The sequence below is a fragment of the Phodopus roborovskii genome, unplaced genomic scaffold, assembly GCF_943737965.1.
Source record: "Phodopus roborovskii unplaced genomic scaffold, PHOROB, whole genome shotgun sequence".
NCBI lineage: Eukaryota > Metazoa > Chordata > Mammalia > Rodentia > Cricetidae > Phodopus > Phodopus roborovskii.
The window spans coordinates 2,720,739-2,744,248 of NW_026126511.1; the positions used below are offsets into that span (position 1 = coordinate 2,720,739).

Genomic DNA, 23,510 nt, shown 5'->3' on the forward strand with positions numbered 1-23,510 from the left:
CACACTGCTTAGAGCTGTGCCTGGAGCCTGTGGCCTCAGGGAGCTCCCAACCCTCCTTACCAGCTTTGGCACAGCCTGCATGTTGAATAGATCTTACTGTTAGGGATAAAAAGTAAAGATGGTTGGCCACACTTGAGGACATTGAAGGAGGGCGTCTTTTTAAGATTGCCCCTGATTGATTCTAAAGACAACAGCCTATTACAGAAAAAAAAAAAAAAAAAAAAAAAAAAAAAAAAGGAAAGGTAAGCTCAAAACCCTCTCTGTGCTCACCCAGCAGAGCAGGTCTTGTGAGTTCTTTAACTTGGGTCACTCTGTATTTCCTCCTAGTGGATTTGCTTTTCATTTAAAAAGAGGTTTGTCACAAACCAAACAGGATCACCCCCAGAAACTGGTTATTTGTTAACTATCCTGTAATTCTGTCTTCTGAGTACTACAGCGTCACTTTCCTGTGACGTGTGAGCGTTTGCTGCTGCCCCTGTCCTCTCAGGAGCTGGCCGCCCCCTGCCACTTTATATCCAGGGATCTAATGGCGGTCATCAGGCGCATCTGTGGACACCTCTTGGCTGCTGAGTGTCCCACGCCCCCAAAGCCTGTCAGGGTTAGCAGGCCTCTTGCCTCAGCCTCCAAGTAGCTGGGTGACAGGAACGCATCACTCGGGTTATTCGTAACCTGTAAGAATTTCGCACGTGGTCCGGAGTTGCCTGGCGTTGTATGTGTCATGTGTGATATGTGTGACTTGATTTCTCCCATGTGTAGCTCAGGCATGGGTGATGCGATGGACATGTATACCTAGTTGATCCTTTTCTCGTTTCTGGACCTCTGGTCCTTCCCACTGAGGCACCTGATCTGCCAGCTCTAAGAATTATGATGGGGGCCACATGGAGACTTCTATTTTAATTGGTTATTGTGGGAGACACGCATGTACCATGATAGTATGTGGACCAGCTTGCCCCATCCACCTTTACGTGTGATTTAGGTTAGGTTGCCAGGCTTACACAGCAAATACCTTTACCAGATCTTAACAGTAAAAGAACAACCCCCTCCCCCGGCGTGTGTTTGAATTTTTGTGGTGCCAGGAATTTATCCCTTCGTCTACAGCATGCAGGCCAGTATTCTGCCACTGAGCTGTAGTCCCGGCTTCTCTCACGCGGAATCTCAAATTTCCTAGGAATTATACCAAGTTAGTAAGGAGGAACAATTTTAATATGTTTGATAATTTCCTCTGCCAGCTTTAAACATTATAAACAATTATCTGTTGAGATATCTTGCATTGCTTTCTTTGGTATTATGCCTTTGAAATCTGGTGTGGATTTTATATGGCAACATCACCTCAAACTCAGATTTCAAGCAGACATGCGTGGCCTTTGTGCTAAGCAGACCCTCCTAAGTCATCGATGAGTGGTGGGGTCCTGATCTTGTCTCTATCAACAATGGCTATAGCTTTCCGTTTTCCCTCTTGGGCTTCCTGGGGTCCCGCCGACCATAGGATGATGCTCAGCCGGTGGCCGCCATTTGGCTCTTCCTGGTTTGTCCCCACATGAGTTGTTTGGGATGGTCTCTTCAAGAGTGACTGTTGTCTACAGTGTTCTCAGGACTTCTGCATCCATCCTTCGGTGCATCTGCATCCATCCTTCGGTGCATCTGCTCATAGAGGGAGCAACCCAACCCATGACGAGTCATTCGTAGCTCTTGACGTTTACATCTTAGATGCTGTGGCTCAAGTGAGCTGCTGAGAGTTTCTGTGGACTCCTTTGGGTGTGCTCAGTGTGTTTAAAGGGGACTCTGGGAGCCATGTTTGCAGTGAGGTTCCTTAAATATGTCCTTGGCCATCTTCCTGGCCCTGTGCTTTGATGCCCGTTTGGAGTGACTGAAATAATCGTGGCCATGGTGCTTACACCACTTAGCTTTCGAAAGCCAGGTGACGCAGACTATTTATTTGTGCTGATTTGTTTGTTTTGGGGGAAACAGGTGGCATGGGCCTTATGGTTGTGACCAGTTATTACCATCTGTCCTGTCTTTTTAATATATTGCCTTCTGATGTCATATGCAAAGTGTTCATGCGGACACACAGTTCCTCTTTGGGCCACATCTTGGAATACTGCTAGGAAGTGGCTTGCCTCGCCTGCTTCCATTTATTGCTGCCCCAAAGAATTGCTGAGCGTAGACTCAAACTAACCATGGGTATGTGTCCCTGAGCTCTGGACCCTTGGTTTCCACCAGTTTTCAATAGATCTTGGGCTGAAGAGGACTCAGTGTGGGCAAGGTGCTTGCTATGCAGAAGGCCCCGGGTGTAGGCCCAACACCATACAAAGGCTTCGTGTCCCAGCATAAGAGAGGGGTGTTGGCCAGAGACACAGGAACAGTCTGGAGGCCTGCTGGCCAGCCAGCCTAGCCAGAATAGCAAGCTCCAGCCCAGTAGGAGATGCTGCCTGGAAAAATAAAACACTAGAGAAAGACCCCAGAGGAGTCAGTCTCTGGCTCCATAGGAGCCTGCGTGGTTGTGTATACCCACACAGCAAAGTGCAGACTCATGCATCTACACACACACACACACACACACACACACACACACACAGAGCAAGGTGATCCTAGGTGTCATTTGCTGTTTTAATGGTACCCTTCTCCAGGGAGGCAGAACTTAGGTTAGGCTTGCCTTTTATCAGCTATGAGTTTTTGTGTTAGAACCAGAATTTTCTTTGTCATTACAAAGTAGATCTGTCAACCGCTGGTTCTTATTCCTCTGGTGTTTTTCATTTTGTAAAGACTTTGAAGTTTCTGTAAAGAATGTCAAGTTTTGCCCGGGTGTCAGCAACAATGTGTACTGATTTCTCTCTCTGCTCTCTCCTTAGATTCTCCCTGAGTGGTGGAGGAACTTCAGCTCACTGAGATGCCTTTGGCATTTGGGTTTGGTTTTTCCTTTCTTCTTCATCTTCCTTCTTGTTAAAAGTCAACGAGAGTCTTTGCTGACTCTGTGAAGAGGTGTGACGGAGGGACCCCACCCTCCTGTCGCCGCCGGCACCTGTCGCTGCCGGCACCTGTCCAGGACACGGTCCTCCTTGTGCCGCAGCCACTGGGGTCTTTCAGATGGGTGGGTGGGGGTCTACTCCTTCAAGCAATTATTTTATTTTTTTATGGTTTTTAATTTTAATCATAGTGCACATATTCAAAGAAAGTATCTTTAACACAAACCCTGAAGTGTATGTTTGGGTTGTGACAAGGCGGTTGAAGACACGCGACCTCAGGTACACCCTGCTTTATGGTGGTAGCTCCTGCCCGGGGGACGGAGCCGCTCTGGTGGATCATGTACAGATTTGTATATAGCGTCATTTTTACGGAAACTTTTGGCGTGCATAAGGAATCACTGTGTACACATCGGCCAAGTGCTTCTGTAGATAATCTCTCTCCGTGGAGTAAATATTTGACAGGCCAGAACTTGAGTCTTTCGCCTTGCCTTTATATTACATGTAAATTTTGAACTCCGTGACCAGTGATTTGGATTTTATTTTGTATTTACAGGGTCTGTCACGAATAATAATTACCCCCCCCCCGCCCCATGGATACTCCTGTTTGTACCTCAGCAGATGCAAAGTCCCCTCGTTTCCTTACAACCCCCTTTGGTACACTTGGAGCTCTCTTTCTCATTGATGGTACTGTTTCTTAGTGTTTTCAGTTGGAACATATGTCATCCCACAGAGCTTTAAATTATTCCTTAAGTTCTTCCCCACGGAAACGCCCTCACCTGGTCATTGTTGAGTTTGTGCCGTTGTGTCTGCACCAGATGTACCGTCTCGTCGACGCCATTCGGTTGACCCTGGTCGTAGAATCTGCATATCATCTTTCCCACCTGTCTGAATGCTTACACAAATAAATTTTATAACTCACTCATTTTGCATACTATTCTTAAAACGTGGCTCTGCAGAGTGGGTGGGCCACCTGCTCTGCACACGCGCATGGTTGTGTAAGCGTGTGCGTGTGGAGACTCGGGGAAAGCACTCAGATGTCACAAAGCCAAATGTCCAGGTTGCTGTCCCATGCAGCTGTGAGGTTGACCACTGGGGTGTGGCCGCTGCGGGCTTGTGGGGCTGCTGAAGCTCTTGCTGAGGACTTGGAGGGCGGCTTCAGCGCTCTTCACGGGGCTGTGGTCTGATGCTGTCAGCCAGGCTACCTGTTTGTTCATGTACTACAAAGCTCTGCTTGGCAGGATGGGACTTCTCGGGTTCTCAGGGCAGCTCTTGCAAGTCTTCCTCAGAGCTCTGTAGTGTTTTTGTTGCTAATTATGTCCTCTTGTTGGAGTGCTGGGTCTCAGGGAAGATAGTTTTGGACCAGGAACTTGGGGATGTCTGCTTGGCCTTGCGGGGTGTGTGGTCGCCTCGATGTTACAGCAAGGGTAGCCCAAGGCCAGGGGTGTGGGCTGTGAGATGACTGCTTAGATTAAATGGGGTCTGGGTTTTTAGACTATTAAATCGTGATAGTCTACTAGAAGTAGATTTGGCTTGGATGAATAATTTCAACCAAGGATACATTTTGGCTGGGGAAATAGAGCCACGGTTGTTACTGTTTTTGTTTTTTTTTTTTTTTTGTTTTTGAGTCTGCATGTCTGTGCATCACATGTGTGCAGGCCAGAAGAGGGAGTTGGATCCCTTGGGACTGCAGTTACAGGTAGCTGTGAGCTGCCGTGTGGGTGCTGGGAACTGGATCCAGGTCCTGTGCGAGAGCAGGCAGTGCTTTGTCGGCTGAGCCATGGCTTTGGCCTCGTGCTGTTATCTTAGAGCTAGTGTCCCCTCGATCAGTGAAGTTTGAGGATGTTTTGTGTTTTCTAGAGTGCTCTGCACTGGAGTGCTGTGTCCCTGAGTCAGGCCTGATGCAGTGACCAAAGGCTGTTGCAGGACTCATGCGGAGACGCGTGCGCTCTGGAGCCTGCTGTGTCCGACTTGAAGAGGGTCCCGGAGGGCGGCTGGCATTTCTAGCGGGTAGCGCTCTTCGGTTTTACAAATGGATAGTGACGGGTCTTTTGATAGTGAAGCCCATCTGTTTTTGTTTTGTTTTTTTCTTGTTTCTCATCCTGGGACTTGAACCCAGGATGCCGTGAGTGCTGGGTCAGTGCTTTCCGGGGGTTCCCTGCCATACTAGCCAGTGTGGCTGAGCCATTGAGAGTACTAAATCCTGGTTACACATATGCTTTCTGTGAGACTACAGGTGAGCCCTCTGCAGTCACGGGATTCCCAGGCGGTGTCTCCTTGTGAAACAGCACCTGACCCTTTGAGAGGTTTTTAGAAACTTCACTGGGTGTGTGTGTGTGTGTGTGTGTGTGTGTGTGTGTGACAGCTTATAGTGACTGGGTGTGTGTGTGTGTGTGAGAGAGAGAGAGACAGCTTATAGCGACCTGCTCAGAGTCGGTGAGATGGTCTGTGGGTGCATCGTCTGGCTGGCGTCCATGTGTCCGTCTAGTCCTCCATTTGGAGCAGCGCCAGTCTCAGAACTGTCAATGGTGCCTCACAGCGTCACCCAGAAGTCCCTCGGTGCCACACGCGAGCCGTTCACAGTTCACAGGGAAAGCCTCCGATGGTGACGATGCCTCCGGTCGGGGAAAATGTGTGCCATGTAGTGTGCGAGGCAGGCAGGTCAGAGTCGTGGGACCGGCTGTCATTGGGTTAGCTCATGGTGGCCAGGAACTCGGGGCCCTCCTGCCTTGGCCTTCTGAGTGCCGGGATTACAGGCTTGTGCCTGGCGTCGGCTTACGATGGCCTTCCCCGGTTGTTGCTTTTTCTCAGAGCTGACCCCTGTGTGAGTGGGCACCGTTCAATGTGGGAGATTGTGGTTCCTAGCAGCTGGGGTTCTTCACAGGAGAGGCCCACTGTTCTGTTCTTGAGTTGCTCAGCAAGGTTCCTGCTTTGTTCTCTGTGTAGTGTTTTATGCTTTTCTTGGGCAAAACCTGTATCAGTTTTATACGCATTATATTTCTTATAAAACCTGGTTTGTGTCTCTGCTGTAAAGTGCGGCGATGGAGGCAGAAAGACTCTAGCGCGAGTCCTAATGCCCATGCTGTCATTAAAGGCCAATAAAGCTCTCAGGACTGTCTGTTGTGTATGGGGGTGGGTGGGGGCTGTGAGACTCTTCCTTCTACCACTCTGCAGCTGTGTGGGGGTCAGAAGTGCCAGTCACATGGGAGCCACATGTCCAGCCGGCGGTCTGGACTCACACTGCTGAAGAAAGTCATCTTGTCTCCAGCCCTTCAGGAACGTGGTAACATCGACGGGGCCTGTCCCCAGCACTGGGCATCTGGTGATGGGGTCCCCCGGATGAGTCACACCACCAACACTGTGGGCATCTGGTGATGGGGTCCCCCGGTTGAGTCACAGCAGTGGCTGTGGGCGGTGAAAACCTTTCAACCCCTCCCCCCTCACTTGGGTGTTTCCTGGCCAAGCCTTTGCTCATCAATGTGCCAGAGTGTTGTATTTCCTGGGTACCATGCCTGGGTGTCGCGCCCCCCCCCCACAGTACCGCCCCCAGCCCACCACAGAAAGACAAGACGCAGGTGGTGGTTTGGCCTTCAGACTTCCGTGTGCTGGATTGTGGCGTGAGGTATTTTTATTCCCTTTTGTTAGTACTTAGAACCATCTGGTACATTGTAAGGCAAATGATTAACACATCTCACTTCTCATCCCTCAGTGGGTCGTGGACACCAGCCACAGCCCCTTGACATTGGTGGGTCTGTTTCTTGCTGGGATGTAGGGCACTGGGAGAAGACTGTGCTGATGTGGCCATCTTGCATTCTAGAAGGCTCTATGCATGAAGGGAATGGCAGCCACCCAGTCACCCTAGAGAACAGGCAAACGTTCTTCCACTGGGAGGCTCAGGTAGTGTTTGGCAGCCAGTCCCCAGAGGAATCTACAGGATGTGGGCTGTCGCCCATGTGTACCCCATGCCCAGAAGGAATGAGTATAAGAGGAGAAAAGACTTGAAGACAGGCACGATAGATACTACTGGAGAATGTGCAGGTTCAAACCATGACGCTGGAGGAGTGGGGTCCCGTCAGCGGGGCTGGGACTACGTACCGTCACCACAGTGCCCCTGACACCGCATAACCTAACAGCACAAACGGTCCCGGTCAACGACATACAGCTTCTCATGCTTGTGAAACAGACAGCAAAACATCACAGCCTAAGAGCCCCCAGTGTACACGCCACGCACGTGCCGGTGACGCCCGGGTATTGCACTGGATATCTGCTTCTCTTAACAGGAAAAACAACCCCGCTACAGTTTGTAAATAAGAATCGCAAACAATCTGGTCAGCTTCCACCAAGGGGAAAAAAAAAAAAACCAGGGTCTCAGTGGAATGGAGTGCGCCACAAATTGCTTATTAGTCAGGGGAAGTGAGTCCTATGAGTGCCCTATTATTATAAAAGTAGAAAGACTTGGAAAAAAAAAACAAAATCCGAGAACGATCTCATTTGCTTAAGACTGCGCTATGTGTTGTAGTCACTGGAGAGACCCATCTTGGGAAACAGCGGTCTGCGGGCGAAAGGAACACATTTCTTCCTAAGAAAAGAAGCGCACTTGTGTCTTCAGGTGAAGGGATGCGCGGGCCCTGCGCTGGGGCGCGCTTGCGGGGTAGACTGTCATTTGGCACTCCTGATGACGATGTCTCAATACTGGCACAAGCTAAAGTGACCCCGCGGGAATGGCAAGTCAAGCCCTCCTGCCCCTTTGCCTGGAGGGGAAAGGCTGTTCCAAGGAGAGATTAGTACAAGGTTTGGAGATACTGTCCTGTGGAGGGAGGTGGGTGAGAGCCTCTGCTGATCCTCAGTGTGTTCAGACAGGTGTGGATGCTGCTAGCTTTCATTATTTCCTCCAAGAAAGCAGCTATGGCTGGAAGGGATGTGTCCAGCCATCAATACAGGTGAGATTCTTTGTGACTCAAAATGTGGGCTCGGGAAGCCGAGCTGGTGGCACTTCGGATGACTTCCATCCACCTAAAACAACAGAGAGGACATAAAGTACCTCGGGTGACTCTACATGCCACCACTAATTTGATGATTATTACTTCCAAAGACAATGGAAGGCCAGAGCTCAGCAAGGGTTCCCGTGGAGACACAGTCACTCACTTCACGTTAGGCAGTCAAAGACCATCCTGCCCCACTTAATGGGGCCGTCATTTTGTACACTTGCGATAAATAGGGGGAGGGAGCCCTGTCTCTGGGACACACCAAGTCAGCATAGTGCTAGTTGGCTCAGTTGAGGGTGTTACTGGCACCAGCTCCCAGGGGTCAGGGATATGCTCAGAATACTCTACTCCCAAGGCTACATGCCTTGGGCCTTTGCAGTTGAGGGTCTACACTGAGAACTGATAAACTTTCTGGGCTCATTTGCAAGCGACTCAGCTTAGGTGCTGTTTGACTGGCCTTGGTGGGCGTTTCCTAGGGGACCGCTTGTTGATGTAGAAAAGCTTGGTGCCAGAAGAGAACGTGCTCCCGAGGTGGGAAACGGCACGTAGATGACCAATAGTCCAGTCACCTTGGATACCTGGTGGCGCTGTGGAGTACGCAGTAATCTGGCCGCCTGCGCCTGCCTAGATGAAGCCCGGTGCAGGTGGCTCTTCCACCCAGAGGCTCAGCTCACTTTCTGGGCGCGGTCCTTTGGCGTCATTGGGCTTGCCTGAGAGCCCCCTTCCCTGTATGCGGATCTGCTGCAGCTTCCTGGTCTAAGGGGCACACGGTAGCGGACCCAGCCCAGTGTTGGCGTGTGCTCGCCGTGCCCGGTAAGGACCTACGTCACTAACTACGGGTTGGGACCGCATCCGCCTCTGTGACGCCACACTGTGGGGCAGGAAGATGGAGCGAGCCTTCAGCACACATGGAACTCCTCCCTAGCGACGCCGCTGCCCTGCAGGCGGGCACCTACCTCTCAAACGTGTATTCGCTCTCAGCCCTGAAGTAGTACACATGGGCCTTGAAATGCAGCTTGAAGACGTAGTCCTTGTGAACGTTCTCAGACTCGGACGGAATGGTGAGTGAGTAGCCCAGCAGGGGCAGGCTGGCGAGGGGGTGACTGTCCTAAAGAGGGCACAGAGGAGGCGGCTTTGAGGAAGAGGTCAGCGCTGCTGCTGCCCTGACCGAGGGTTCCAGCTCAGGAGTAAGTCAGAGGAGGCCAGCGTTGGCCAACATGGTATGTCCCGTCCATTAATGGATCTGTAAGGGGTAGAGTCTCCCTCGAGGAGGAGACATGTTCTTGTCTTCTCTCTGAAGGGCACAAGTCAGGCCCCTGGTTAGGAGCTACCCCAAGGAAGGTGTGTTTTCCTAAAGATGACGTGTGCACACTTTTCTTTGCCAGCGTCTGCCCAGAGTACAGTGCCCTGACCACCATGCGGTCCGTCTTCCTGAGTCCTGACTCAGAAAAGCAAACTGTTTTCTCATCAGCCTTATACTTTGGGGTGCTGGTCTTAAACTCCCTACCACGGCTTTGGGCTTCCTTGCTCCTTTCCCCTCCCAGACTGTGGGGCTGGCCTCCATTCTCCCAGAAGCTGTGTGGTTGATGGCTTGCCTGCCCTGCTATCTTCCTTTGAGAGGGTATAATCTGTTAAATTCCCACTTGGGTTCTTTGTTCCCGGGCATCTGTTTGCGTGTGTCTCCTCTTAAATTCAAGAACACGGAGAGGAGCTCACTGGACCCCTGCTTACACTTCTTTCCTGCCTTTTAATTCCGTAGGCAGAGGAAGCAAACTCGCCTCCCCCCTTTCTGAGCAGCAGTGAGGAAGGAAGGTCCCTGGTGGACATGGCTGACCCTGGAGGTGCACACTTCCCTCTGCCTGTGACTCAGGGGGCACTTACCTGGTGTGACTTGTAGAAGAACAGACAGAAGTTGGTGAACACTACCCAGAGCTTCTGCCACCCATTGCTGTTCTTGAATTTCCTCAGCAGGTTCCCCGACAGCTGGTTCTGAAAGGGGGGACATCAGGAGATAGGCAGGTTATCTCCAGGCAGCCTCCGTGGGTGGGGGTGGGTACTGAGAGCGTAGCATTGCATAGAGAGTTCATCGGGTTGGATTCTTGTCACCGGTCACAGGTGTTGAGTTCCTGCTCTGGTCACCCTTGAATGTGACTTTGTTAGGTGTGGTGGTGGTTGCAGGTATTGTAATTAGTTAAGAAGGACCCTCAGTCCTAGGTGTGGTGTCCTGCAGAAGCGATTTGGGGACACCATGCAAGAGCAGAAACAGAGGTTACAGGGAGTCAGAATACCAGGGCTGGCCAGCCAGTGAGCTGGAAAAGGCAAGAGAGTCACAGAGGCTGGGACTTGGATGGCTTTTCACAGAGCAGGCGGTCAGTTCCAAGCCACAGGGATTCTGTTCTCTGGGAGGCAGGACTGAAGGTGGCCCTCCTGAACAGCTCTATGCTGCCACCTAGTGGGATGGTGGAGAAGCCACTCCCAGCCCCTGCTTCACGACACCCTTACATCCTCCATTTCCTGTAAGAATTCAACAGGGCAATCTTGCAGCAGACATTGTCACCAGCTCCCAAAGGCAGCAAAGAGGACCATCTGGGCCAACCTTCCACCCCCCGTCAAGAGGACATTAGCAGCGGGCACTGAGAAGTTGGAGTGTAATTAACAGGACCCCCACAGTGCAACGGGAACGGTTAGGTGGGCAGATTTGTGTCTATTACTGCACAGTTAAATAACATAACCGGGCTGCAGAGAGATCGGCAGCTCGGAGCACAGCCTGTCCTTACAGAGGACCTGAGTTGGGTTCCCACATCAGGCAGCACACAATGGCCCGAGTAACTCCAGTTTCAGGGGGCTTGACACCCTCTTGGCTTCCCTGGGCACTGCACTCACAGGCCTATGATAACCTGAACACCGCCACACTTAAGACCCCAGAGGATAGAAACTGGCATGGAGACACTGAGAAGTTCTGTGCTTCAGCTACTCTGATGGAAGAGGACTCTGGTGAGAGAAGGGGCTCTGCCCACACCACACCACGGAGACCTTCAGCCATCCATCCACCTGGGAGCCACCACCTGCATGGAAGGGAAGCTGGAGCTTCGGGCAGTAGCGAGTCTTGTCATGTCGTGAGGCGGGCAGCCTAACATTGTCATTCAGGGATGACGGATATTACTGTCCTCCAACCCCAGCCTCTACTACAGGTTCAGGTCTACCGTCCCCCCCCCCCCCCCCGCTCCAGGGCCTGGGATTGTATCAAACTGGGCTGTAAACAGGCTGATAGTATTCTGCACACCCCTGACCACACAGGTAAGAGCCTGGGGCGGAGCCTGTGCCTCTGTACCCCAGCACTGGTTTTTGCCCCTCGAATAGCCCAGGTATCGCCAGGATGTGGAGAGGTGGAAGTTTAGAAGTGAAGGATCCGATTGGGAAGGTATCTAAGAAGTGAGGCCAAGGGAAGTTAAGCCAGCAGCCTCTCATTAGGCAGGGAGTTGGAAATGTGACCGCTGGTCACCAAGGCTACCACACTCACGAGGACAGGAAAGGTGTGGGAGAGCAGGGGCCTTAGGTTTTTAGCTTAAGAAATTGTGGCCTGTTTCCCTTCCCTTTAGATCAAAGGACCAGCAAGCTGCCACCGTCCTTGGCTCCCTTTATATGGCCCAGGCAAGTCAGGAGTTAGCGCGGGGTACATTTTAAAGAGTGCAGACTTTCCGGTAGAAGTTACCCCTCCTGAGTCACTGAAGATGAAGACACGAGCGAGCGGACGCCATGCCTAGAGGGGACTAGAGCCTCGCACAGGTGGAAGGTGCTGTTGGTAATGACAGGAAACAGCTTTGCTGTTCCCAGGCTATGCGGGGGCTGCTTTGCAATGGGATTTGGAAAAATCTAGAAGCTTTGAGTGAAAGGCTCACCTTCAAAGCAGCGATTCAGGCATGAGTCACAGCCCATCCAGAGGGCCTCCTTGACCTGTGACCTGCTCGCACCCCCTCATCCACTTTCAGACCTGGCTGTCCCCTGACACACCTAATTTCCAGGGACCCGTCACAGGCCACATCCGTCGATAGGTGTGCAAACCCTTCCCCACTGATTCCCTGAAGTAAGAGGAAACGTGGAGAGCAAAGGACGATTGCAGGGCTCACGGGCAGGAAATGACAGCCCGGTCCCTGCATTTTCAAAGGGGTGGAGCTGGGCACAGCTCCGGATGCTCACACCGCAGCCAGGCCAGGCTCAGCGCATCCTCGGTGAGCTCCGGACACCCGCCAGAGGCCGCCCGCCCCTGCTCCCACCTACCTCCACGGCGATGCTGAAATCCACCATGCACACACTGGTGTTGCGGTGCCAGCACACGTGCGCCAGCGTGTTGCCGCGGTGCGGGGCCTGGCGCTCCAGCGAGGTTCTCGAAGCACTCAGATCATCCTCCGACTCCTGGTCGGCCCCTGTGGCCTCATCTGGGGACTCTGCAGGAAGCCACCAAAGGCTACACTGGTACCATTCCTCCTATGCAAGCTCTCCCATCATGCTGGAGGGTGGGGGCTGCCCCCGCCACGCCCCCCTCCACGTGTGATCTCTCCCTCCCTGAAGCTGTGGACACTCCTGCTGGCCCTGGCCTTGGGCACTCGCACAATACTCACTGTTCTCCGGGGGACTGCTGGCCAGGAGCTCAGGGGCGGGCCCGTTGGTTTTCTCTGCCAGGTCAATGGCCATCTGGATGTCTTCCATCCACTTTTCCATCTCTGGCCGGGAACTGGTGACAGAGATGACGTCAGTGTTTCACACCATGGAAGGTCAAAGGTAAACCAGTAAGAGTCGGGTTCGGGGGTTACCTGGCGGCCACGATGATGGACTGGCGCTGGCCCCGCAGGGTCAGGCAGTGAGGCACACCCCATTCCTCTTCACTCTCCTCGATCTGTGGAAGAGTTCAAGTCAGTGCTGAGCGGCAAGCACTTGGTGCATCCGTAGACGCTCGCCAAACTTAATACCAGACGGTAAAGGCAGAAACCATAGCGGGACTCAGGGGCCCATTCCTACAGTCAGGGGAGGTCAGGGATCATGCTGCCTCATCAATTCCTCCTCCCCACCTTCTGAGGAGGGGCCCAACGGCTCAAGTGAACTTGCCCTGGATTCTAGAAAGGCCATCCTGTGGCCTCCGTGCAGCAGCGGTAGTGTTTCCAGGCTCCTCCTCGTCAAAGGACACGGAAGTATCTGCTGGCGCTGGATACTTACCGTCATGCCATAGAGCGGGAGCTGGCCGTGGACTTTAAACTGATTGGATGCCGTCAGCCCCCGGCTGGTGTACACCAGGACATCGTTGAACTGGAGGGACAAGCAGAGTGTGTGGGCTGACGGGTCCCTTCTTACCTCTCAGTCCCCCAAAGGGCGTGCGTGGACAGACGGCTTGTCCCACTCACCAGAAAGAACATTCGCTGCTGGAGTCCCTTCCCGGAGAGCTTGCTGAGGCTGCCCAGGCGGATGAACTCCTGTGGAACAGACAGGGCCTCGGTTTACCGATCGTGTGGGAACCTGCACCGGTGCCTGGATGCTGCTGGCCTTCTCACCATGAACCCTGCCCCATGACCACTACAGACATCACTGGTTACGAGTGGTAGATTTTATGTCTCTCTTACCCATCTTGGCCCCCAGCGGTTCTAGCCCCAAATAAGCACGGATGCTGTTATTAAACGTTGGCCGATGACTAGGGCTTGGCTAGCTCCGTCTTAATCTATGTGTTGCCATGTGGTCTTCTCTTACCAGAGAATGGCTGGTGTGTCCTCTCTTCTGGGTCCTTACATGGCGACTCTTTCTGGCTTACTTTTCCCAGAATTCTCCTCCTCTCCCTGCCTCTATTGGGCATAGTGTTTTATTCATCACCCAGTAAGAGAAACATATCCACAGCAGGACATGCCCCATCATCTTAAGCTAGTGTGTTTGGCTGTAATTCCAGATATTTCAGGGGCAGAGGCAGGAGGGTCAGAAGCCTAGGAGTTGGGGACCAGCCTGGCAAGACTCCCATCTTAGTCTGGGCACGGCAGCACATGCCTTAATTCCATCATTTGGGAGGCAGAGGCAGGTCAATCTCCGAGTTCTCCCCCCCTTCCCATACTCAGCCAACTACACTAGGGTGGTGGGGGGCATGGTGACTCCACCTCACGTGTAAATGAGGTCCCTTTGCGGGTGGCGTGTGTCTGACACACGGGAGCATGAAGTTCAGTGATATGCCCATGTTCAGCAAAATGACTAAGAAACTTGTCCAAGAGCACCCGGCACATCCTTGTGGTTCTGGGATGTTGGCTGCCATGTCCAGGGTTAGAATACTGCTGTGGGGTAGGCTGGGCTCAGTTAGCCACAGTTAGTCATGGCAAGCCCAGATGCATTGGTCTCAGAGTACTCTGACAGTACTTCAATGGGCAGGAAGGTCCAGACCGTCTGTCTGCACTGACCCTAGTGATCAGATTGCCATTCTCACGAAGAATCATATTCCTCAGCGAGAGAGAGAGACACGTCTGTCTGTCTGTGCAGATTAGGAGAACCACATAGGTAGTATCTAACCTAGAATGCCCTGCCCTCCTGCCCTGGTGTGTGTGTGTGTGTGTGTGTGTGTGTGTGTGTGTGTGTGTGTGTGTGTGTGTGTGTGTGTATGTACAATGCCTTCTTGCTGGGGACTTCAGCGTATTCTGGTCTTTGTCAGCGTTTTTACTTAAGGCAGCCACACGCTTTCCAAATGGTCAGACTCAGGTCACACTATAACCAGGGACTACACACTAAATGAGCGTTTAATACCTTGTGGTCTGTCAGAGAGGATATGGCCCACATCTCACAGGAAGTTCCACCCGCAACAGGAGACTATTGCTAACCCTGAAGCCACAGCAGGCTACTGCAATTCACTGCGTGTTTTATAATGTTCAAACAATGTAAAGTATATGGAGTCCACTGGACTAGGGAATCTCTTGGTAAAGTGCTTGCTATCCATTTGTGATTCTGGTGCTGGGAAGGCGGAGATGGGCATCCCTGGGGCTCGGTGGCCACTGAGCTTAGCCTACTCTGTAAGGCCCAGGCTAGTAAAAGACTCTCAAAAACACAAAAGTAGCTGAGGTGAGCTACACCCGAGAAGCACCTCAGAGATAAACTTGCATCCATGCGCGTGTGCGCGCACACACACAAGTTCCTGCCCTGACACAGTCTCTGGCATTACTCCAACCCTGAGCTTACCCTTCCAGGGATCACAAGATTGTCGATGCCAATCAGATCTTTCTTGAGCTCATGGAGCTTCTGGAAGTTCTCCATCTTGATCATCGTACCATGCAACTGTGCCACCATCTCTGTGATCTCGGCCAGTGCAGCTGAGGAAGGGAACAAATGCAGGTTAGCATAGTCAGGGCCTTCGGCCAGTGCTCCAGATGGCCACGTCACAGGATGCCCCGTCTCAGGCTGTGTGGCAAGCTCCAGGCAGGCCTCAGACATGCATCCCCAGACCTGACCCAGCAGGAGGCTCAGGGTGGCAACGGCGGTGTCTTGGCCCAGCCTCTGTCATTGGATCCCAGTCCCTCATCAGCAAGGCCACCACCTCAGGTAGCACTTTAGTCCAAATGAGCCCCCGAAGTACTAGAGAGAGAGAGAGCAAGCTGGCCGAGGGTGGCACAGCCCTCCCCTTGTGGGTGACATCCTTAAAAGTTGACAGCGGCCTTTAGCCATCCCGTGCTGGCACAACTGACTGGTAATACCAAAGCCATGAGATGAGGCCAGAGAGACAGTGGCCCAATGTGAGGGTCAGGCAGAGGTTAAGGCTCTAGGAGAGAAGATTCGACCAGAAGGGTAATGAAGGCCGCCACGGACCCAGGAGGCTGGGGTCACACACCGAGGTCCACAGGCAGCAGCAGCAACCGTGTGCCCTGAGCATCTGCTCCCCGACACCCGACTTTTCTCCCTCAAGTCTGTTTCAAAAGTGGATGCAGAGACAGGTTGGTAGTGCACATGTAATCCCGGCCTTAGGGAGGTAGAGACCGCAGTTCTAGGCCAGCCTGGTTTTCACAGCCAGTTCCAGGACAGCTGCTGCTACACAACGAGACCCTGTCTCAAACACAAACCTATGTGTAGGGCTTCACCGTACCTTCTAGATGAAGTCTCAAGGCTCACACGCCCCTGTGAGATCTTTGCTCTGCTCCCGGGCAAGGCCATGCAGGATTTGCAGACTGATGTTTGGCTTGTGTGTGTGGCTTCAGCCTCCTTTCTGCTTCCCCCTCTCCATTCCATACCAAGAGCATCTACTTTCCGGAATGTTGCCCAGACCCTGTCTCCTTTGGGCCTGAGTATGTGCCCATCTGGGGACTCTTCACACATCCCTTTCCTCTTGGCTCAGCTCATTCCCAGCTCTCTCCTCTCCCCACCCCCAGGGAAGAGAACAGTCTACCTTGTGTGTGGGACCAGAACCTGGACAGGGGGGGGGTGGCCCAACCTTTTGATATTGCAACGTGATGCTGACGTCTACAGCACTTGTGGTCCAGAATTGTGCAATTAAATTAAAAAAGAGAAGCAACAATTCATGTCAATCATAGCCGTTTTTGGCTGTACGGGTCCTACAGCCTTGGGATAAAACACTTCACGCAGATGCTTTGTGTAGTTGTTGATGTTTTAGAAAGGCTCTTGTGTGTGTCTGTGGCAGTTTGGATGCTAACTTCATACGGAATGGCACTATTGGGAGGTGTGGCCTTGTTGGAGGAAGTGTGTCACTGTGGGGGTGGGCTTTGGGGTCTCATATACACTCAAGACACCTCCCAATGTGTCAGTCTATTTCTCGTTCCCTTCTGACCAAGCTGCAGCCAGCAGCGCCATGTCTGCCTGACCACCTGGGCTCAAAGGAGAGGGTGTGTGTGTACAAGCAGGGAAGAAAAGATAGCCCAACTAGCAACATCACGTTCCCGTCGGAAGATGAAGATGTAACCATCACACGACGGGAAACTGGCATGCTACCACAGCAGATGGTCCAGAGAGCCCTCCCAGAGTGCGCAGCCTGCGGACGCCTGTGGGTCGTCGGGCATGTGCACGGATCCTTACCTCGGCAGTCCCTGAAGTCAGCGTGGCTAGGAGGGTGGTGCTTGCACAGCCGCTCCAGGACCTGCTTGTAGTGCATGAGCCGGTGCAGAGGGCGCAGGAGGAAGGTGTTGAGTGGCAGGTAACACACCTTCTGCAGCTCGAAGTCCCGGCAGAAGTGCTCCAGCCGCCGGGAGCCCCTGATGGAGTTCTCCAGTGCCTCCAAGGCCTCACTGTGTTTCCACAGGTGGGCTGCCAGGTGCTGAGGGAGGAAGGGAGGGGCGGCCCCGGTCAGCTCGTTCACACCGGTGTGACTTCGGAGACACAGAAAACCCTTGTGCCCCTCACTTTATTGTGGTTCACTGTTTTCAGATGGTCATGTTATGAGGACAGGGACGGCGCCGTGCACGGCAGCACACACAGCGAGGGCGCGTGTGACGGATGCCATCTGGGCGTGTGTTTCCCGTGCGACTGCTAGGCTAGGCGATGCTCAAATGCAGTTCACTTAGTGCCTGGTTGGGGGGAGGTGGCGCAGGAATCGCTGCATTTCTAGACGCCGCCTGCCGCTTCCCTCCACACTTTGTAATAAAGCCCACGGCGGAACAAAGTGACCAAGCAGACGGAATGTGAGCTGTAACTCAGCTCCTCAGAAAGGCCGCCAGTGCCCTCCCTGGTCTATTTTTAGTTTGCTTCCAAAGAGCCGCATGCTGTAAACCCCCCGTGGTATTGCTGGCAAGTCCCTGAAACGCCACAGAACCCGAGGAGCACAGAACGCCAGCCCGCAGAAAGAGGAGACACGCCCCGCTCAGCACAGGCAATGGGGTATTTTTAGGTCTCCCAGGCTGGTTAACGGAGGAAGGCGGAATAGTGGCTTCTGGTGGGAAGAGGGTGGGGGCACCTGGCAATCGGGCACGAGAAGGCCACATGGTGGCTGCGAACAACAGTCAAGGAGATGTCTCTGCGTGGGGGTGGGGGGGTCAGACAACTCCCACCCCTCCTGAGGTTATGCTCCCAAACAAGGAGAGTTTGATTTGATTTGTCAGGAAAGTGGGAACTAGAATGGGTTGCGGGGAAGCATGCAGCGCGAGAAGAGACATCTTAGGACTCGGCAGTACCGGGACGCGCCGTGGTAACCAAGTAACATCATGGAGCAATGAGAAGCCCAAGCAGCCAGCTAGACCAGGCTGTGTCTGGGCCATTCCGACCGCAGGCATCCAGAGGACAACGATAAACTACCAAGGTGGCGAGACCGTTGTGGGCGTGGTGAGCAGGGCGGCAGGGGGCTTGAACTTGAGGATTTCCTGCCTCAGCCTTCTGAACAGCTGGGATCCCAGGCCTGCGCCACCAGGCCCAGCTCCATGGTTGTTTTTTGTTAAAGGCATTGCTTAAAATGGACCTGTATGATACTGTCATGTGGGTGCTCGTCACCATACCAAGAGCAAGCCCAGGAGGGACTGAAGGGTGTACACGGTGACAATACAGCAATTCTGGGTCATCAACCTTACCTGTATTTTAACGTGAAAAGTGATAAGATTGGTGGAAACCATGAGTGTGGGGTGTGTGGGAGGGAAAAGTTAAAATCGCACTGAAAACTCAAAATGTATTTTTAAAAGACTCCCAGAGGTGTCTAATGGTACAACCTCACGTTCTGTGCATCCGCCTCACAGACTAAGACGCGGCTGTGGGCCTGCCAGGCTAGTAGTCTTGCTTTGCTGATTTGCACCTAACTCCACAATCTCCCTCACTGCAGCACGGTGAGCTAGGACACGCTGGACAGTGAAGGATGCTCAGGACCGAGTAAGTTACATCCTGGTCTTGGTTAAGAAACTTGGGAGTGCTAGGCGGTGGCACGCCTTTAATCCCAGTACTCGGGAGGCAGAGGCAGGAGGATCACAGAGTGAGTTCCAGGACAGCCAGAGTCTGTTACACAGGAAATACTGTCTTTAAAAAACAGAACAAAACAAGAAAAAACCTAGGGAGAGCTGGAGACATGGCTGACCATGTTTGCTTGTTATCTATGGGGCCCTAGGCTCAATCTCCCAGCAACACACAAACTGAAACCACATACACATGTCCACATGTACCATACACATACACCACACATAACACATACACACTCCATACATACCTCCCCTCTATACACACACACACACACACAGAGAGAGAGAGAGAGAGAGAGAGAGCGAGCGAGCAAGAGGCTGATAAGAAAAGTCTTGAGTAGCTCTTCATCCTAACACAGCAAGCTAGCCAAATAGACAATGGGAATGAATCCAAACCACACAGGAGCCCCAGTTCTGTGAGGGCCCTCCCATGTAGTAGGTTCTCATTTACCATGGAGTGAGGGTTGGTCGGACTAGCCGCTGGCTGGACATACCATCATGATGGCAGCATGAGCGGCTGCCTTCTTAGGGATCATTCTTTTTCTGGGAGAGTTACTGGGTCCTGAGGTTATGAACATGCCCCAGCAGCTCAGACTGAACAAGACCTCTTAAAAATGCAAAACACAGATGCGTTCAGCAGACGAGCAGTGTGAATCATCCTTCCATATCACAGGCTCTGCTAAATGTGTCCAAATGAACTGCAATCTCCGGCATTTGTAGGAGGGGATTTGGGGCTAATGCTCCTTAGCTCTCGGGTACATACATTCACTGTAGATACTGTTTAAAATAGTTCTTGCCTCAGATGGATTTAAAGACACAGAATTTACTGGAATGCCCAGATAGTTTGGCACCTAGGGCTTTGTCACATACAAGGAAGCCAAAACAGTGGACTGAGAGCAAAATGTGCAGTTTTGTGAGCACTGACTTCTGAAGGGCCCAGACCCTCACCCAGCCCCCTGATTTAGCAGCCATGACAGGCTGCAGCAAAGACCCAGCATGACATACACCCCTGACTCTGAAATGTGCTGTGTGAGCTTCCTGACCTTGCCTGACTAGGAGGTCAGATTCCCTCCACATGGCAAGGAACCAATCAGAAGTCAGCTGGCAGGCTCTGGACATGCTTTATGGGAAAAGGGGTGTAACAGTGACCTTCAGAGCATAGCAACTGCCCCGGGAGGGCCTATGGGCCAGAACAACCAGTTGACCAATCAGTGCAGGACAGGTTGCCCAAGCCCTGAAGAGCACCAATCCCGAGGCTGTTGCAGACCCTAGACACTCCCCTTGTACACCCCAATAAATTCCCTGCCTCACGGTTCCCCGGGCCCTTCTCATCCCACCTGCCATGTTGAATGAATGAGGGGTCCCTGAGTTAAAACAGTTAACTCGTTAAACAATAAACCACGCTTTGCTTTTGCATCAGAATGGGTGTCTTGGTGATTTTGGGGTTCAGAATTTGGGCACATTTTTAAGGTCACGAAGGACCTATGTATAAATACCCACTGCTTGTTTACAGTGCTGAGCTTTTGACCCAGAAAGCTGTTGTGCTTTCTCCAGTAACATTCCTTAGGATGTAGACGGTGGTTGGACAACATGATCATCCTTGATGCTCTGTGCAGGTCGAAGGTCACGCCCACAGAAGGGGCCACGCCCACAGAGGCAGCCATCCTCACAGATGGGCCATGCTCACAGAGGCAGCCACGCCCACAGAAGAGGCCACGCCCACAGAGGCAGCCATCCCCACAGATCTGGGGCCACGCCCACAGAAGAGGCCACGCCCACAGAGGCAGCCATCCTCACAGATGGGCCATGCCCACAGAAGAGGCCACGCCCCACAGATCTGGGGCCACGCCCACAGAGGCGGCCACGCCCCCCGCCCCAACCACTCACCTTCATCCCCTGTATGTTCTTCAGCAGGACGTCCCCGATTCTTTGGTAGTCTCCCCTGATGTGGGCATTTGAGCGGCCTTCCCTGGGGCAGCAAGGGTAGAGACGGTGTCAGCAATCAAACACCCACTTGACATCTTCCTTCCCATCACCCATCTGGACCCCTGTCCAGGGATCCCTACATGCTTTTCCCGGGAACAAACACACAGAGTATCCGGGCACGAGACCAGCACTTGGGAGGCTGTGGTAGGGTTGAGAATTCCAGGAGGCAAGTCCTGTCTCAAGAGCCACACCAACAGAAGGATTGCACTGCGTGCACAGGAGAACCTCGGTGGTTCTGTTCGCCTTCTACACACGGGGCTGTGAGATCGGCCAGCAGAAAGTTCACTGCACCAGCACTTGCTGGCTTCTGAACTCACTCCATCCGTGGGACTAAGAGACACTGGCCCTCACTGGCCGAGGGCGAGACACCACTCCGCCATCAGGGCTTCTGTCCCCAAGAGTCCTTAGCCAGAATCAGTGAACCACGCAGAAAGCCCCTGGGAAGGAGCGGTGTGGCCGAGAACAGCCATTCCTGGAGGAGATGGGGGCCCCTGATGCTCCAGCAGAGACCTGTGACACCTTCTCTAATGGCTGCCTCTGTCTGTGGCTCAGCAGAGATCTGCCGGGAGCCGGAGTGGAGGTGGGGAGGGGGCAAAGCACAGGCCTCATCAGTCCAGGAGTGGCTGTGCCCGTGGACGGGTGCTGCCCCAGCTTTCAGCACCAGGCAGGCAGGGACGCTGTGCCCGTGGACGGGTGCCTGCTGCTGGTACTTCTGCTTCCCTGGGCGGCTCTGCTCTTCCTCCGCTGCTATGACTACCATGCATCCTCTCCTCTCCAAATGGAACCAGTGCTCACCCTAACACCTCCCTCCCACCCGCCGCCGAGACCCTGGCGAGACCCCTGCTAACTTCCCCTTGCTGCCCAGGCCGCTCCCAAGATGTCTGTGTCCTTTGGGGCGCCACAAGGAGCCGCCTTCCTTTCCTGTCCTCTCCTCCTCCATCTTGCTCTCCGTGCCGTGATTTCAACTCTACGCCCGACTGTTCTTCCAACCTATTGACTCAGCGCCCATGTTTCTCCTTCAGATGACTTTCCAGGGGCCTCTGGGGAGGACTCCCACACCTGACGCAGACCCAGGCTCCTCCCCAGCAATCCTTGCCAGTGCGCCAGTGCTAAGTCCTGCTTTGCCTGTGGCCCTGTCAGAGGAGCAGCAGGTGTCAGGCACCTGGAGGAAACTCCCTGATGGGTGAATTTCGGACAGGCGAGCCCCCCCCCCCCAGACCACAGACCCAGGGACGTCTTTTGCTTCTGCTGTGCCGTCTTTCTCTGGTATCTGGCGCGGTGTGAGTGGGTGTGGGGAGTCCCTGTAAGGCGGTCTGTTTACCTAACGGTCCATTTCTAGTTTTACCTATGATTATGAAGGTGATTTCTTCCTAAGCTGCACTGTGTAAATGATAACTTTAAATGGCTTTGATGATTAAAAATATAAAAAAGGAAGCGAGTTTCTATTGAGCCATACAGACCGTGGCTTAGGTTAAGGGGAAAAAAAACCACCGGGGCCCGGGGGCCCCCCCCGCCTAAACCCCTTAACCCTAAATTGGGGGGGGGGGTGGCCAGGGGTTGGGGGGCGCCCCCCGGGGAAGAAGCCCGAAAAAAAAAAAGTGAGAGAAAGGGGCTTTGTGGAATAAAGCCGCCCCCCCCCCCCTCTTCAGGTGAAAACCCAAGGAGACAGTCTGCAGTTTTAGAAAGACACAGTCAAGCGAGGAACTCTTGAAGGTCAGGGAACAAGAACAAAGCGGCCCAGTTACCGTTAGCTGACGTGCCTTTCTTGCTAGAACTGGTCGATGGCCAAAGGTGATGATGAATGCCTTGTACCCATTTCTGCCCCAGCCCCTACAAAAAATATGATGAGGGGAACGCCCCCTAAAGTAAGGTAGGGGGGAAGGCCTTCCCCTCGGGGTCCCTTTCAACATGGGGCTCGGCTCAGGGGGAAAAATCCCCTCTCCGCCGCCCCGTTCATAAAAAACAAGGAGAACACCACAAAAAAAAAATTTTCCTAAAGGGGGGGTTGTGGGTTTTTAGAAAAAAGCCACCCCCCCCCCCCCCACACAAAAATTATTTTTATTTTTTTAGGGGACTAAAAATTTAGGTGGGTTGCCGGTGGGGGCGCGCGGGGGAGGGTTGTTAAAGAAAAAAATTATTTTTTTAATTTAAAGGGGGTTGGTGGGTGGGGGGGGGGGGGCGGGTAACAAAAAGCACGAGTTACCCCCGGGGGAACAGCGCCCCCCCCCAACAACAAAACGCGGGGGAGGGGGGGGGACAACATTCACTCCCCTCCTTTTTTGGGGGGGTTTATGTCCCTCCCCCTCCCCTTCCCAATCACAGGGGTGGCCCCTACACCCACACCCGCCGCCCGGCCTTTTTATGGGGGAAACAACGGCTGTACCTGCTTGTTTCAGAGTGCTCTCTCTCTCTCTCTCTCTCTCTCTCTCTCTCACACACACACACACACACACACACCACTGGATTCTGAGTGTGGAGAGAACACTGGGTGGGAATTAGCGATCCTCCCACCATGCAGCATGAAGCCACTGGGTGTCAGCTCTGGGTGAAGTCATGGGAACAAGCTGTAGGCATCCGGAGTCTCTGCACAGCACGGCGCGTCTGTGTGTCCCGCCCTCCCAGAGCAGTGAGTCCAAACACAGGACAAACCCCTGGGACTAGGGACACGCCCCAAAGTCTCGCTGCCC

At 53.2% G+C, this 23,510-nt stretch overlaps 2 protein-coding genes across 3 annotated transcripts in view; one reads left to right on the forward strand and one right to left on the reverse strand.

Moving 5' to 3' along the window:
- Window positions 1–3,886, forward strand: part of Stk24 (serine/threonine kinase 24) — a 67,484-nt gene extending 63,598 nt beyond the window's left edge. The window contains exon 11 of the mRNA XM_051195206.1: window positions 2,850–3,886. Coding sequence (XP_051051163.1) covers window positions 2,850–2,886 — 37 coding nt within the window. The 3' untranslated portion in view covers window positions 2,887–3,886. The remainder of the gene's footprint in view (window positions 1–2,849) is intronic.
- Window positions 3,887–6,539: 2,653 nt separating this feature from the next.
- The window catches only part of Farp1 (FERM, ARH/RhoGEF and pleckstrin domain protein 1), a 158,295-nt gene continuing 141,324 nt past the window's right edge, over window positions 6,540–23,510 (reverse strand). For both annotated transcript variants that reach the window (XM_051195208.1, XM_051195207.1), the window contains exons 16-26: window positions 20,725–20,806; window positions 16,982–17,219; window positions 15,140–15,270; window positions 13,342–13,410; window positions 13,157–13,246; window positions 12,757–12,839; window positions 12,565–12,677; window positions 12,224–12,390; window positions 9,827–9,934; window positions 8,902–9,053; window positions 6,540–7,973 (exon numbers count right to left, since the gene is read on the reverse strand). In XM_051195208.1, coding sequence (XP_051051165.1) covers window positions 7,892–7,973; window positions 8,902–9,053; window positions 9,827–9,934; window positions 12,224–12,390; window positions 12,565–12,677; window positions 12,757–12,839; window positions 13,157–13,246; window positions 13,342–13,410; window positions 15,140–15,270; window positions 16,982–17,219; window positions 20,725–20,806 — 1,315 coding nt within the window. In that variant the 3' untranslated portion in view covers window positions 6,540–7,891. The remainder of the gene's footprint in view (window positions 7,974–8,901; window positions 9,054–9,826; window positions 9,935–12,223; window positions 12,391–12,564; window positions 12,678–12,756; window positions 12,840–13,156; window positions 13,247–13,341; window positions 13,411–15,139; window positions 15,271–16,981; window positions 17,220–20,724; window positions 20,807–23,510) is intronic.